General features: G+C 41.3%; 2 protein-coding genes across 2 annotated transcripts in view; one reads left to right on the top strand and one right to left on the bottom strand.

Annotated features, from left to right (window-relative positions):
* Positions 1–1,374, bottom strand: part of LOC126416527 (E3 ubiquitin-protein ligase RNF14-like) — a 79,188-nt gene extending 77,814 nt beyond the window's left edge. Inside the window, exons 1-2 of the mRNA XM_050084274.1 lie at positions 1,130–1,374; positions 925–1,055 (exon numbers count right to left, since the gene is read on the bottom strand). Of these exons, the coding sequence (XP_049940231.1) occupies positions 925–1,055; positions 1,130–1,298 (300 nt within the window). The 5' untranslated portion in view covers positions 1,299–1,374. The remainder of the gene's footprint in view (positions 1–924; positions 1,056–1,129) is intronic.
* Positions 1,375–1,603: 229 nt separating this feature from the next.
* The window catches only part of LOC126416312 (ribonucleoside-diphosphate reductase large subunit), an 81,561-nt gene continuing 66,490 nt past the window's right edge, over positions 1,604–16,674 (top strand). The window contains exons 1-2 of the mRNA XM_050083973.1: positions 1,604–1,757; positions 4,682–4,770. Coding sequence (XP_049939930.1) covers positions 1,715–1,757; positions 4,682–4,770 — 132 coding nt within the window. The 5' untranslated portion in view covers positions 1,604–1,714. The remainder of the gene's footprint in view (positions 1,758–4,681; positions 4,771–16,674) is intronic.

The following is a 16,674-nucleotide window of genomic DNA, read 5'->3' as shown; positions in this document are numbered from 1 at the left end:
TTCTGAAATAATGTAGTATGAGTGAGTTTACTATTTTTCAGACCACCACATGCAACTACAGTTAAAAACTAGTTTTTTTTACAGGCTAACAGTTTTAAAATGAAAATTCATATACGAAATAGGAGTAAAAGAAATGATTTCAGGTTAGATTTGAAACATGCTTTGCTACCTGTCACACATTTTATGTTATTGGCTAAATTTTTGAAAAAAACTGTTGATGCATATTGGACTCCTTCCTGAGCCACTGACACCTTTGTTAGCAGGTAGTAAATGTCATTTTGACCATTGCTGAGGTATGGACACGACTATTCGTCTCAAAGTGCTGATGAATATATTTGACACAGCTAAGTGGCTCCAAGTTTGTGTTACATGCTCATGGGGTGGTTCATCCAATAATGTATGTCTGCAGAGGAGGAAGTAAATATGTTTACAAACTAGTTTTTTAATTTTTTTATTACTGTTATAGAGAAGTTATAGAAGATTTTACTTACAAGTGCGCACATGCACAAGATTTCAATTAATTGTGGCTATAATGACTATGTCTATCAACTACGACTCTGTAATGAACTTATTTGTGTTACGCTGCTCTAGATCACTTTTAGTAAGTGACTAGTAACATAATGTATGTATATTAATTCAACAATAACAGTATTACTTTACAGGCAAACTACCTTCATGCATTAATCAGTAACCCAACCTACTTGAGAACTATCAAAAGAAAATTTTTCTCCACCCTGTACAACTGATTTTTAACTGTGGACACCCAGGTTAGTTACAGTATAACTGCTTTCCTAGCGTTAGAGATGCAGGTATCATGAAAAATTGAACATAGTGTGAACAGTTGTGTTGGTTTCATGCGAAGTACAGAAGTTCTTTCCTGCATTTGTTTTGTAATTATTTATACATGCAAGACGTACTACATACCTCAATCTTTCTCAACCATTTGCACGATAATGTGAAATCCGGTGGATTCGTCGATGGGTAATCGGGAGGTAAGCTGAAGTATAAAACCAATGGTGGCAAGTACCTGATACTAACTTCGGTGACTTCATTATCTGCAAAACAGTTGAGTTTCACAGCATACCATAACACTTATTTTAGACTAGCAGCAGACATTGCATCACAGTACCTTCTTTCCTTAGGTCACGATAAATGATTTTAAAATCAGACGAAATATCTGGGTACGCATAGAATTGTCCGCCAGATTTACCACTGTCTTCTATAATTTTAATTTCTTCTGCATTATATATGCTTTCCAACGCAGAAAGTTCATTTTCTTGACTTTCTTTATCTGACATCTGTATATTTAATTTTCTTAACTGTACGACCGACTTCTGCTGGTCTTAACATTTGCTTACTGCAGAGTGCAGACTCTTTGATCCGCCGCCGTTTGTCGTAGCACTATTGTCTTATCATTGTTCTCTCGTTCGTTGTCGAAAATAAATATGTTGTACTTACCCGGATATCAGTTGTGATGCACACTGTGCTGGAATCTAATTCCTTAAACTTCAAAAACTTCGTGCCGATTAAAATGATGCGTTACATAATTCTTCTTGAATTGTCGAACAACAAGCAAATACGACAAGTCTGGGAAATTTAATTGTATCCGTTGGCTCACCTGACTACTATTTTACCCGCGCTTTGCATCGAAATACACCGTGGCGGGTAGTTGTGTACGTTAGGCGAATAAGCGGCAAACGTAGGTTTTTCCGAGATGGTTGTTGAAAGATCTGGTAAAATGTTTGTTTTGAAGAGAGGTAAGCTTGTAAATACACAAATAAAATTACATAAGCAGCAAAATAATTCGCATTTGTATGTTATTTTTACGAATATCAATGACTGAATTCTTCACTGTGTAGTTTTAAAGGATTACCATCATATTTTTTTCTTTTTTTAAAAAAAATTGTTTTACAGGAAGATGCACTCCATATAGATTCATAATACATAATTCTAAGGTATCATTGGAAGAGCACATACGATGTAGAACACTCATTCATATTTGTTAGAAGTAGTCATAGTGGCACGTATGCAGGGTCGTTTATTCAGTCATCTTCGTTGACTAGTAGAGAATAAACAACTGTTGGAGTGCTGATTTCAGGAATATCGTCTGTCGTGAACCAGTAAGATTAGACCATCTAAAATCGTTAACGTACTTTACCTGACTCAACAACAGTGTGGGGTGTGTTAAGAAGTTGCACTAACGGCCTTACTCGTCAATTAATATTACCTGGCTTTTAAGTAATCTCAGACATCGCCGAACCATTGGTAACTAATTAGGTAGAGGATGAGGGAAGACGGGAAATTTTTCAGCGGTTTTGGATGTTTCTTAAGCTGTTTTTTCGCAGCCAGTTGCTTAATATTCTTTAATTTGTGAAATGATGCTGCTTTAACGTTACTGACAAAGCGAACTTGGGAAAGTATAAGTGTAGAAGCACTATGGGACATTGGCTTGCAGGTAGAACTGGTACTCGCAGTTTAAGTGTGAAATCAAAGTAACTGTGTTATTTACTTTTATTTTAGGAGGATTAGTAATAGTGTGTTCCCAAAGTTTCCCATTAACTGTGGCTGTTTAAGTTACTGTTCAGATTTGACGTTTCCAGTGTCTAAATAAATATAAGTGTTAACCTAACTTAAAAATGTTTCTAATCTTCTTTTACTGTTGAATTCGTGTTACTTTTGCCAGACTTAGGTCACAAACAACAGATAATGAGGTGGCAGTGAACTGGGGGACTTAACATATATGCCACACTTTTTTTTATCATTATGTAGCTCTACTAATTAAATTGGGGAACCGGAAACAAATGGAAAAGATGGTTTTCTTATAAGGTCACCTATTAAAACTCCAGTTGCATATAGGTTAAGCTTTTCTAACCAATTCACTTGGGTCCAGCACGTAGCAAAGATAGGGCCTATACTTAAAAATTGCTCAAGGTCTGCCCCCACACTTCCTGAATACAAGCACACAACTTGCACCAAATTACATGACACAGCCCTGCTGTACATTTTTAAAGTCACGGTTGTCAATAATAAAGTGCTGTATCTTTGTGTGTTGGATTGTTAGAGGGATGATGAAACCATTACAAAGTATAGTTTTTTGGAAATGCAAATCCACCATGGATGTAACAAAAACAACACTAATTTATGTAACAATCACACCACAAATTATGTACATGATCATTCAGAAATATTAGTATTAGAGCTGTACATCCTTGCTGATGCTAAGAACTTGGCATGGTTTGGAGTCCCTGTGCCACATTGTCTTTAACTGTTGTGCCAAAGAGTTAGTGTCTCTCGATATTTATTGGCAAAATCTGCCTCCAGGTGATTTGAAGTAGTAGTCACAAAGGATCAACAGGTTGCTGGAGAATTGTGATGAACTCGTGGGTGACCATATCTCAGGTATGTCTGATGGGCAACATGTCAGATGAGTGGAGAACAGTGGTACCCATTATTCTCCAAAGGAGGCTGGCCATAAGTAACTAAGTATTGCTGAAATATAGCAAATGGGCCGGCCGCAGCAGCTGAGCGGTTCTAGCTACTTCAGTCCAGAACCACGTGACTGCTACAGTCACAGGTTCGAATCCTGCCTCGGGCGTGGAAGTGTGTAATGTCCTTAGGTTAGTTAGGTGTAAGTAGTTCTAAGTTCTAGGGTACTGATGACCACCAATGTTAAGTCCCATAGTGCTCAGAGCCATTTGAACCATTTATAGCAAATGGATTTAACTTTTGAGATGATCAGTACCTCAAGCTCTAAACCTTTCTTGAAATGTCAATTGATCAGTGTGACCACATAATGCAGAAGTGGGGTGTGACCACATAATGCAGAAGTTGAAGACACATTTTATGTCCAGCATAACCTACCAATACTGAGTAGTAGCTTCATCCGGTGATGTAATGACGTGGCATGTGAATCCATACATGCACAAACAGGAAAGAGAACTGAACACTGATTTTTTTTTTTATTTATATATATTTTTTGGAATGTAGGCCTAGGTTGTGATGACAGATCTTTAGTGTATTGTCAGACTTATGTTACTTTGAGGTGAAGTCCTATTTGTAGCTCCAATTAATCCACATGTTGTACCCTTTGCTGGTAAAAATCATCACGTTAAGAAATTGTATTCTGTAGTGCTCAGTGGAAACTGTCAGAAATGAGTCACTGTGTTAGGTCCTAACATGTATGCAACATGCTTTATAGTAGGCCTATGGTATGAAGGGGAAATATGTGAAATAATTATGCCTACTTTATATATTTGAGTCCACCAATAGTCATTCATTTGCCCATTGCAGCACTGGTCATTTGTTGCTTTTGGGCATTGGAAGCCTACGCGGTTAACATTGAGGGCAAAGCTGTAGGCCTGCACTCCCTTAGTTGCTTATTTATAGCACTCTGCAATCTTTTAGTCAGATAGTATGAAAATCAGTTAACAAGATACCGTACAATACTGTGAACTGCACAATGAAGAGCTATTGAAAAATCAGAGAGTAGAAGTTTATCATTCAAGTTTGGTATAATCTTTTAGTCTTCCTTTTTTAGAGTGGTGGGTGGGGCATCAGCTTGAGTAGGGCGGATGGTAGAAAGGGTTTTGTATCACGTAAGGCACAGTGCTCACCTCTCATTTTGTGGCTTAGGCCCTGCATCAAGTTTTTTCTTAATCTATAATTTTGTGGTGTTTTACAGATGGAAGGAAAGAGGAAGTCCATTTTGACAAGATCACATCCAGAATACAGAAACTGTGCTATGGATTGAACATGGATTTTGTGGATCCAGTAAGTGGTATTCTGTTGTTTTATATAGTGTAGAACAATATATTTTTGTCTAGAAATCGTGTGTTCGTGTCGTAATTGAATTTGCATTGGCCATAAATTTTTTTACAACTTTGAAATTCACTGCTGAATTTGTTTTCCTCAGTAACAGGTCTCACATGTTTTTATGAGTTTAAAACACACATAAAAGTGTAAATACCTATTACAGGGTGGATACGGCCTGAGAGATACGGGAAAAACCCGGGAATTTTTTCATCCGGGAAAAACCCAGGAATTTTGTAGAAATCTGGGATTTTTCATTGTTTTAGATTTTAGTTAAATTTTTGTAGGTTTGATGTGTAAGATTTGATACGCTGACAAAGAACTTTAGCCCACTACTGCTGAATAACACTGCAGCAATGAAACATAAATCTGAGAATAACACCAAAATAAAAGTTTAATTGCATAGAAAATGGGTAATTTAGACAATGCACAGACCAGTTTGCCGACACCAAAAAGTGTCAAAAGGCTTTATTTAGGTCAAAGATTATGCTGTACGTCCTTAACAACTAACGTGCATTCAATGTGTGTGACGTCACAATTGTTTACATTTGTAACAGATCACTGGAAAATATTCCGAATAGTGGCTTGAGAAGCGTTACTTTCAAAGTAAATTTCCACACAAGATGATTTATGTTACGTGTGAGAATGTGCAGTGAATTTCTTAAATCACAGGGCATTATAACTCTCATTCAAAACGTTATACTTTGAGGATCAGCCATTTGAAAAAATTCAGGCCCAGAATATAAGTCATTTATGCCACCATTTAAAATTTTACCGGCACATTTGTATTTGATATGACTTAACGTGTAACACATGCTAAAAGAAGATCGAGCTTCAAGTTAGTTTTCATATTTAATGTTGTTCTTTCATAGATAAAAAATTATGCAATCAATGGCAAAAAGTATAATTGACCTTCAAAAAAGTGCATAATGTGTTACTGAGCAATGTCACAAGTCTCTTCATGCAATAACACTTCGACTTTTCTATAGTATAGAAAAGATGAAGTGTTCTAGCATGCAGAGCCATACCAGTTCGCTTCTTATCTACTCTTTTTGCCGGTGAATTGCCTCTTCGTCTCTGAACAGCTCTAACGTTCGCTACTACTTCTTTCTAACTAATACTATGAATGGGCAACAGAAGGCAGCACCGGTCAAGCGACAGGTAGCGGGACATCCGTACCTTGCTCTCGTACGAAATTAGTCCAGTTTTAGAGCGAAAACCTGTGTCAAGCACAGCTACTACATTCCCTGCTCTAAAATTTGCTTTCAGTAAGGACAAGTATGTCTTCTACCTCTTCCATTCCTTAATTTTTCTGATTTTATTATTGTTTTTATATAAATACAAAATCTTGCCGTTTAACCATTGTTAAAGACCTTTAATTACTTTCTTTCGTTTTAGAATAATAAGAGATTTTTTTCCGTAAAATTTGTCCCGAAAGTTTTGCAGATAATAAAGTGACTTATGTCACAATGACTAAATTAAGACTCATCTACGAGCTTGCCACTTTTAGTGAGGAATACCCAGAATCTTTTTCACAAAAAAGAGCTACTTCGAGAAAAGGGGCCAAGGGTCACTCCATCGTGTAGAATACAATGAAAATCGAAAGAAAGAAATGTCAAGAAAGAATCGATCAGATCCAGTCCAATCCTGATGGTCACCTTGACCCAGTATCTTGAATGACAGGCCTTCTTTTCCATTAGTAGCCTTTCCTCTGCACCGTTCTTCTATTTTGTCAAATAAACCTTTGTAATTGTAAGGTTGCCAGAAGGAAGACGACTTCTTTTCGCCTTCCCAATCTTTGCATTATCCTTGTCAGACCCTATGCTCCTTCTGGACCCATCTCCGTGCCCTACAGCTCCTAATCCAGTGAACGTCCCCACTGCAGGACGTGCCTAATGCACCCTCCTACCACCACCTATTCCAACCTTGTAACTGACAAAACATATAATATGAAAGGGAGAGCCACCTTTGAAACGACACGTCATATACCATCTGTTGTGTAAACAATGTTTTCAGCCTTTTACATTGGCACGACCACCACCAAGTTATCTGTTAGGATGAATGGGCATAGGCAGGGGGTGTATACTGGAAACACGCAATATCCTGTAGCTGAGCATGCTCTACAGCGTGACAGTCATGACCTCGGTGCCTGTTTCACCACATGCGCCATCAGCATTCTTCCTCCAGACACCAGTTTCTCTGAACTCCGCAGGTGGGAACTAGCGCTACAACATTCCCTTGGTTCTCGCCACTTACTTGGCGTTAATTTACTTGAACTTCTTCCATGTCAACGTATCTTCACAGTAACTGATCCTTTCTTCACTCTGTTTTAGTTTTCCACATATTTCATTTTATGACTTGTCTATTATTTTATTTTTTTTTTCTCCCTCTCACCTCTGTTGCATACAGTGCACTTAGCTTTTCACTCTTATTAACTCATGCATGATGTTTTAACTATAACCTGTCCTAAACTTCTCCAGTCCTTTTCCTTCACCCCTCTTCATTGGAATCTTCAACGTTTCTGCCAGAGGAAGGAGCCATGGCTCTGAAATCTTGCATAAGTAAAACCTTTTTTTTATATGTGTGTTCTTCGAATGCTGATTGGTGATTTTTTAGCCATCCAGTTGAATTATATTGTTAAAAATTGGTTAAACTCTTATAATATTGGTGGTGGGTTATATACTACAGCACATATTGTTTTGAAAGAAAGAAGTGAAACATGTAGAAGCTCTGTCAATGTAGTGACAGATGAGACTGTTAAAGATCAGATGAATTGATCATCCAAGGGACAAAGTGGTTCTGCAATGAATAAATGAGAAAAAGTGCTTGTAAAGAACATGGGAAAAATGAAGTGGTTTGGCACATTGTGACATGAATAATTACTGAAAATTTTAATTGATGGATGGAGAAAGGAGAACACACACACACACACACACACACACACACACATTACAGAGCCACATTTGATGGATTCCTTCATGTTAGTATTCATATTTAAACATTCAGTTGTACAGCAAGCAGTACTGAAACACCATAAAACGTGAATATATCGTACATTTGTGACAAGCCAGTGCAAACGTAAAGTAAAATAAATAACATGAATATCTGTCATTTAGTTATGTGTGCATTCAGCAAAATAATCACAATTAACAAATATCATATCTGTAATTATCTAAAATACATTTGGACTGTGCTTGCAGATCTGTGGCTTATGACTGAAGTGTCACATCTAACATCTTGTGGGGTATCACTAAGAATATAAATCATTAATTTGTGTGTTAGCGTGGGATTATCATTTAGGACATTACCTATTATAGTTATTGCACATAGTGGTTTCACATGCAAGAAGTTCAAGTGAATAAAGGCAATGTGTTCGGAGCTAACATAGCAAAACTAGCATAATTAACAGACAAGACAAAACTTTGTATTCCCAAGTATGAGAGACCCCCCAGGGGGCTTGCCACTCTTTGGTGGGTTCATGCTTGGCTGCCACGGGGCCCCAGTCTTTGCAGCATCTTTTCACTTCTGTGGTGGATGTCTATTCTCTTGCTGTTCTTTATCCCTTCCCTTGGGGAACATCTCTCAGGTGTTATTTGGAATGTTCTGCATTGTCTGTCACTAATGTAAGAACAGTCTCACCACTGTTTTTCATTCCTTTACCTTTCTCTGTTTCCCTTCTCCTCTCGTTCCTCCGCTGCGGGGTTTGAGGGTCCTTTTTTCGTCTTCCCCCCTGTGCACTCCTGAAGGCCAGCCCATGCGTCTGACGCATAACAGGTGACTGGGTAATGCGTAATTCCCAACCCCGGATCGACAGGTAGGGTTCGCACATACCCCTGGCACTGGCCAGGCCCAGTGATTACCTGAGCTGCAACCTTCGGTCCCTCTGTCAGGTGTTCAGGACGTGTGGCCTGAGGTGTGAACAATCACCTAAGGTGGGTGTGTCCACTTGTGATGGGGGCCCCCAGTTAGAAGGAGTGCGTCATTGGAGACGCCATCATCTTTCCAATCAACGTCTACAAAACGTAAATGTAATGAGGCTAACAATTCAAAGACCCTTCCCACTGCACCACGGTTCCTCGTGGTCTCATGCACAGAAGACTGTCAGTCCTTCGCCATGGTAAATACGTTTATTATTCAGAAAGGTGTTGATGCATTTGCTGGCCCTGTGAAATCCTACTCTCGTTTATGGAATGGCACTTGGCTTTTGGAGACTATTGGGATTCTCAAGCACAACAACTGCTTGTTGCCTCGCTTCTCCACGGTTACTGTGTTCGTTTTGAGGGACATAGAACTCTGAATTCTTCCCGTAGTGTAATTTACACCAGGCTGCTTGACGGTCTAACAGAGGCCAAAATCCAATCTTACCTCTCTGATCAGGATGTCATTGCCGTCCATTGGGTGATGCAAAAGGTAGATTCCTCCATAGTGCCTACCTGCGCTCTTTTTCTCACCTTTGATAGAGTAGAGCTTCCATCCGAGATCAAAGCAGGCTACGAAATTATCACAGTCCGACCATACATCCCGAACCTGATGCGCTTCTACCTGTGCCATTGTTTCAACCACACTAGAACATCTTGTCAACACCCTGCCAAATGTGTAACCTGTGGTAGGGATGCACATGAGGGCGATTGTCTGCTTCCTTCTCCCCACTGTATCAACTGCAATGGTGGCCATGCCACCTCCTCTTGGGATTGCCCATGTATCTTGATGAGTGGGATGTCCAAGAGATGCGGGTAAAGGAAAAAGTGCCTTGCACAGTCGCTCGCAAGTTATTGGCTAGTCGCAAACCCTGCGTTCTCGTGTCTGGCACTTATAGATAGTTCTGTTCTTGGAGACTAATGCCCAGCATCCCCTTTGGGGCTCTCCAGCATCCTGCCCGAGAGGCTCCCTCTTGACCTTTTCAACCACCTCAATTTAGTCCGCTTAAATACTGGTGTGCCTACCTTCCTTTCAGACACAACGCATACCTATTCTCACTTGGACCTCTCAATATCCACTATCCAACATCCACGTTGGTTCGCGTGGTATGCTCTGTCTGACACATACTCGAGCGACCATTTCCCCTGCGTAATCCGTCTCCTACATAACACCCCTTCTCCATGTTACACTAGCTGGAAGATCTCCAAAGCCGACTGGGGGCTTTTCACCTCCCTGGCGACCTTCCATGATCAAAACTTCTCCAGCTGCGATAGTCAGGTCGCATACCTCACGGATGTTATTCTCACTGCTGCTGCATATTCCATCCCTCGTACTTCCTCTTCTCCATGTTGAGTCCCAGTCCCCTGGTGGACTACAGCATGCAGCGACGCTATTCATGCTCGGCGACATGCTTTATGCACCTTCCAATGCCACCCTACGATGGCGAACTGTATCAGTTACAAACGGCTCTGTGCACAATGTCGTTGTGCTATCAAAGAAAGCAAAAAGGCTTGCTGGGTGGCTTTCACCGGATCGGTCAACAGTTTTACTCTTTCTTCGGTTGTGTGGGGTGGCCTGTGCCGGCTATCTGGCACCAGGGTCCACTCCCCGATTTCTGGCCTAACTGTAGCGAATGAAGTCTTTGTGGATCCTGAGGATGTCTCAAATGCCTTTAGCCACTTTTTTGCGAAGGTTTTGAGATCTGCCCATTACCACCCTGCCTTCCTCCCCGGAAAACAAGCATAAGAGGCATGGCCACATGTTTTCCAGTCTTTGAATCGTGAAAGTTTCAATGCCACCTTCACCGTGCGGGAACTCGAAAGTGCACTCGCCCAGTCCTGATCCTCTGTTCCGGGGCCGGATGGTATCCATATTCAGATGCTGATGAACCTTTCTCCTGCAGGTAAAGGCTTTCTTCTTCACACCTATAATCGCATCTGGACTGAAGGTCATGTTCCCACACGCTGGCGTGAAGCAATTGTTGTTCCCATACCCAGACCAGGAAAGGACAAATGCCTTCCTTCCAGTTATCGCCCCGTCTCCCTTCCCAGCTGCGTCTGCAAGGTGATGGAGCGCATGGTAAATTCTCGATTGGTTTGGCTCCTTGAATCTCGATGCCTCCTTCCCGATGTCCAGTGTGGCTTTCGTAGGCGCCGCTCTGCTGTTGACCACCTAGTTATCTTCTCGACCTTTATTGTGAACAACTTTTTGCATACGCGCCAGATGGTGGCTGTGTTCTTAGATTTGGAGAAGGCTTATGATGCCTGTTGGAGGGCGGGCATTCTCCGCACCATGCGCACTTGGGGCCTTCACGGTCGCCTGCCTTTTTTTATTAATGCATTTTTAATGGATCGAATGTTCAGGGTACGTGTGGGCTCTGTTTTGTCAGATGCCTTTCGCCAGGAGAATGGGGTGGCCCAGGGCTCCGTTTTGAGTGTGGCCCTTTTTGCCATAGCTATCAATCCAATAATGGATTTCCGTCCAGCTAACGTTTCAGGCTCCCTTTTCGTGGATGACTTTACTGCAGTGTTCTCTGACTTTACTGCAGTGCTCAGAGAACATGTCTCCTGGAGTGCTGTCTTTAGTTTTGTCTAGACTGTCTATATTCCTGGAGTGTCAGAATGGTTTCCGTTTTTCTGGTGAGGAAACGGTCTGTATGAACTGGCGTTACAAACAGCTTCTTCCACCATCCTTACATCTTGGTCCCGTTGCTCTGCCATTCGTGGAGACAACAAAATTTTTAGGTCTTACATTTGACAGGAAACTTTGCTGGTTTCCACATGTGTCTTACTTGGCTGCTCGTTGTACCCGTTCCCTAAATGTCCTCCGTGTTCTCAGTGGTACGTCATGGGGAGCAGATCGAATGGTCCTGCTTCACTTATATTGGTCCATTGTCCGATCAAAGCTGGATTATGGGAGCTTTGTCTACTCTTCTGTCCGGCCATCCATCTTATGCTTTCTAGACTCTATCTACCATCGGGGGTTACGTCTGGCAACTGGAGCATCTACACCAGCCCTGTTGAGAGTCTGTATGCCGAAGCTGCCGCATTACCACTAAACTACCGGCGCGATATGTTGCTTTGTTGGTATGCCTGCTGACTGATGTCAATGCCTGACCACCCGTCGTATTTCTCCTTCTTTGACGACTCTCTAAACCGCCAATACGGCCTGTATGTCTCTGCCCTGTTACCTCCTGGAGTTCGCTTTCGTCGCCTGCTTCAGCAACTTTATTTTAGCCTCCCTACGACTTTTCGAGTGGATGAGAGCCCGACGCCACCTTGGCTCCAGACTCAGGTTCGCGTGCACATTGAACTCAGCTCGCTCCCAAAGGAGAGGACCGCGGATTCGATATACCGCTTGAGGTTTGTCAAACTTCTTTCGAGGCTCACTAATAATGTCTTCATTTACACAGATGGCTCAAAGACTACTGCTGGCGTCAGATGTGCCTTTGTCATTGGGGATGATACCTTTCAATTCCAGCTCCTTGACCAGTGTTGAAGCTTTGCAGCTGAGCTTTTTGCTCTCTATCCGACTGTTCAGTATATCCGCCGCCATTGTCATTTTCCATATGCCATCTGCTCTGATTGTTTGAGTGCAATTCAGAGTCTCCGTGACCCATATTTGCACCACCCTCTCATGCAACGAATTCAACGGTCCCTTCAGTCGCTAGCTGATACAGGCGCTCGTGTCTTTTTTTTTTTTTTTTAATTCCTGGCCACATTGGTGTGCCTGGGAATGAAGCTGCTGATGCTGCAGCCAAGTCTGCTGTCCTCCTGCCTCGGACAGCTTCCTTTTGTGTCCCATCAACTCATGTTAGTGGGGTTCTTTATCAGCGCGTTTCATCATTGTGGCATGAGGCTTGGTCCTCTCTCCATGAAAATAGCTTAGGGCCATCAAACCGATCCTGACAGCTTGGATGACGTCCTCACGCCCTTCCCGACGAGAGGAGGTCATTTTGGCCATTGTGGATTGGGCATTGCCGATTTAGCCACCGCTACCTGTCGTCCAGTGACCCGACCCCGCAGTACCCCTGTGGTCATCCATTGACGGTGCGCCATGTTTTATTGTCCTGTCCCCGTTTTATTCACTCTCGTGTTTTGACGGACTTGTCCAAAGAGATCTCTTTTGTTTGTCTGCGTCTTTGTAAGTACTTTCTGGTGTTGCTCCCTTGCGTTTTTGTATACTACTAGTGCACTAACGTTTGTGACTGGGCGCTAATTACCTTATTAATTGAGGAGGCACTACCCCACCACTTTGTACACATTGCGCCCAAGTTTTAACTGTCCACCACTTACCGACAAAATGCCCATTTTTTTTTAACTGTTTACGTTCTGAAGGTGGCAGGGGTAAAATACAGGGAGCGAAAGGCTATTTACAATTTGTACAGAAACCAGATGGCAGTTATAAGAGTCGAGGGACATGAAAGGGAAGCAGTGGTTGGGAAGGGAGTAAGACAGGGTTGTAGCCTCTCCCCGATGTTGTTCAATCTGTATATTGAGCAAGCAGTAAAGGAAACAAAAGAAAAATTCGGGGTAGGTATTAAAATTCATGGAGAAGAAATAAAAACTTTGAGGTTCGCCGATGACATTGTAATTCTGTCAGAGACAGCAAAGGACTTGGAAGAGCAGTTGAATGGAATGGACAGTGTCTTGAAAGGGGGATATAAGATGAACATCAACAAAAGCAAAACAAGGATAATGGAATGTAGTCTAATTAAGTCGGGTGATGCTGAGGGAATTAGATTAGGAAATGAGGCACTTAAAGTAGTAAAGGAGTTTTGCTATTTGGGGAGCAAAATAACTGATGATGGTCGAAGTAGAGAGGATATAAAATGTAGGCTGGCAATGGCAAGGAAAGCGTTTCTGAAGAAGAGAAATTTGTTAACATCCAGTATTGATTTAAGTGTCAGGAAGTCATTTCTGAAAGTATTCGTATGGAGTGTAGCCATGTATGGAAGTGAAACATGGACGATAAATAATTTGGACAAGAAGAGAATAGAAGCTTTCGAAATGTGGTGCTACAGAAGAATGCTGAAGATTAGATGGGTAGATCACATAACTAATGAGGAAGTATTGAATAGGATTGGGGAGAAGAGAAGTTTGTGGCACAACTTGACCAGAAGAAGGGATCGGTTGGTAGGACATGTTCTGAGGCATCAAGGGATCACCAATTTAGTATTGGAGGGCAGCGTGGAGGGTAAAAATCGTAGAGGGAGACCAAGAGATGAATACACTAAGCAGATTCAGAAGGATGTAGGTTGCAGTAGGTACTGGGAGATGAAAAAGCTTGCACAGGATAGAGTAGCATGGAGAGCTGCATCAAACCAGTCTCAGGACTGAAGACCACAACAACAACAACAACACGTTCCTTTAGGGTTTGCCGTCTGAGTTATCAGCCGTTTTGGCAAATGATGCGCGGGTTGTCGACTGCGTTTTACTTTCTATCCACCAAAGGCCATTTAATTTGCAGTCTTGGACCTCCGTTTCTATATGGTGTCTTTTTAGCCCTTTCCCCATGTCCCTGTTTTTCACTGTCTTCTCTTCTGTCAATTTGGGATGACATATAGTCGTTTTTTTAACTCCTCTCTGTCTTTGTGTTCTATAGTTTTGACTTGGGTGCATACGATCCCAGTTGTGTTTGCTCCCTAAAGCAAAACAAAACAAATCAACCTTGACTTTGGAAGTAAAACTTTGCAATTTGATCGGAGTAAAAACCCCAAGAGATTTTGCTTGTATGTAAAATAAGTAAGTGGGTCAAAATCACCTATTCATTCACTCAGTGACCATACTGGCACTGAAACGAAAGATGACAGAGAGAAGGGTGAAATAATGAATCCGGTTTTCCAAAATTGTTTCACCATGGAATATCATAACATGGTCCCTCCTTTCAATTGTCATACGAATGTCAGAATGGCAGATATTGAGATAATCCATCGCGGAATAGGAAAAAAGCTACAATTGCTTATCAGTGGAAAGGTGTCAGGACCGGATGAGATACCCATAAAATTCTACAAATATTATGCAAAACAACTTGCTCCCCTTCTAGCAGTTGTTTTTCATAGATTGCTTGAGCAACGAAGGGTACCTAGCAACTGGAAGAAAGCGCAGGTCATTCCCATTTTTAAGAAGAGCTATAGGACAGATGCACACAATTATAGACCTATATTGTTGACATTAATCTGTTGTAGAATTATGAAGCATGTTTTCTGTTCAAGAACTATGATGTTCTTGGAGAAGGAAATTCTCCGCTATAAAAATCTACATCGATTCAGCAGACAGAGATCCTGCGAAACTCGGCTCACTCTGTTCCTCTGCGAGATCCGTAGCGCCATATACAATGGCCCTCAGGTTGATGCCATGTTACTTGACTTCAGGAAGGCATTTGACACCATCCTGCACTGCCGTTTAGTGAAAAAAAAATACAAGCTTATCGAGTATCAGAGCAGGTGTGTGACTGGGTTCAAGACTTCCTTGCAGACAGAACTTAACAAGTCGCTCTTAATGGAACAAAATCCGCAGGAGTACCCCAAGGAAGTGTGACATGATCATTACCGTTTACAATATATATAAATGACTAGTAGAAAGCATCAGGTGCTTTCTAAGGCTGTTCGCAGATGATGTGGTTGTCTACAACAAAGTAGAAACGCCAGAAGATAATAACGATTTGAAGAGTGACCTCCAGAGAATTAATAAATGGTGCAAGCTCTGGCAGTGATCTTGAATGTAAATAAATGTAACATATTGTGCATACATGGGAAAAGAAATCCAATACTGTGTAGCTACACTATTGATGACAAACTGCTGGAAACAGTGTCTGCCATAAAATACTTACGCAGTTGGACCTTAAGTAGAACTTTTATATAAAACAAATAGTGGGAAAAGCAGATGCCAGACTCAGACCCACAGGAAGAATCTTAAGGAAATGTACTCATCCACGAAGGAAGTGGCTTATAAGGCACTTGTTCGGCCCATTTTTGAGTACTGTTCATCTATCCGAGATCCCTACCAGAGAAGATGGAACGAAGAGTGGCATGTATCATCATTGAATCGTTTAGTTGGCACGAGAGTGTAATGGAGAAGGTCAGCAAACTCCACTGGCAGACATTACAAGAGAGGCGTTTTGCATCTTGGAGAAATTTACTGTTGAAATTTTGAGAGAGCACTTTCTGGGAAGAGTCGAACAACATATTACTTCCCCCGACGTATGTCTTGTGTAATGACAATGAGGAGAAAATTCGAGAAATTAGGGGCAATACAGAGGTTTACCAACAGTCATTCTTCCATTGCGGTATTTGCGAGTAGAATAGGGTTGGAGGGCTTAGTTAGTGGTACAAAAAGCACCCTCCGCCACACACCATTGGGTGACTTGCGGAGTATGATGTAGATGTAGATACAACTACTTGTAACATGCTTGTGATGGGTGATACTGCTTAAAAATGCATTACATGTGTTTTTTTACCTCACTTGTATGTAATAAAATATTTAGATGATAAGGCCTAAAGTAATCAAGCAATTGTATAAGGTTCTTTACTAAAGAGATTAGCTTTATTGGATGTAATATGTGCTTAGAGTATATGATTGTATATGAATTTTAAGAGGGCAGAACATTAACCTCCCTGAATATATAGATACACTTATTTAACCATTATTTGCCAACTATATAGTAATCACCTTTGGGGTAAGGCCATTGTTATACACATTGTAATAGCAAAAGAAATCACGCAATCCCCATTTGTGAGCAAAGCACAGTTGCTCCTCAGACAGCAACGTATTTCCAACAGTGTAATAACAAAAAAAATTTCATTGAAGATAAACTTACTGTTTTGCAAGTGGTGCAATATTAGCAAAGCATTTATCATCTCCTCTCATGCAATTGTGTTGTGTAAATAATCTTTCTTATGTGCATTACAAGAGTTATTTGTCAATGTTTTGAAGTTTACCGCAGCTA

Source organism: Schistocerca serialis, chromosome 8 (genome assembly GCF_023864345.2).
Source record: "Schistocerca serialis cubense isolate TAMUIC-IGC-003099 chromosome 8, iqSchSeri2.2, whole genome shotgun sequence".
In the NCBI taxonomy this organism is placed as follows: domain Eukaryota; kingdom Metazoa; phylum Arthropoda; class Insecta; order Orthoptera; family Acrididae; genus Schistocerca; species Schistocerca serialis.
This window is presented reverse-complemented; position numbering and strand designations above follow the sequence as displayed.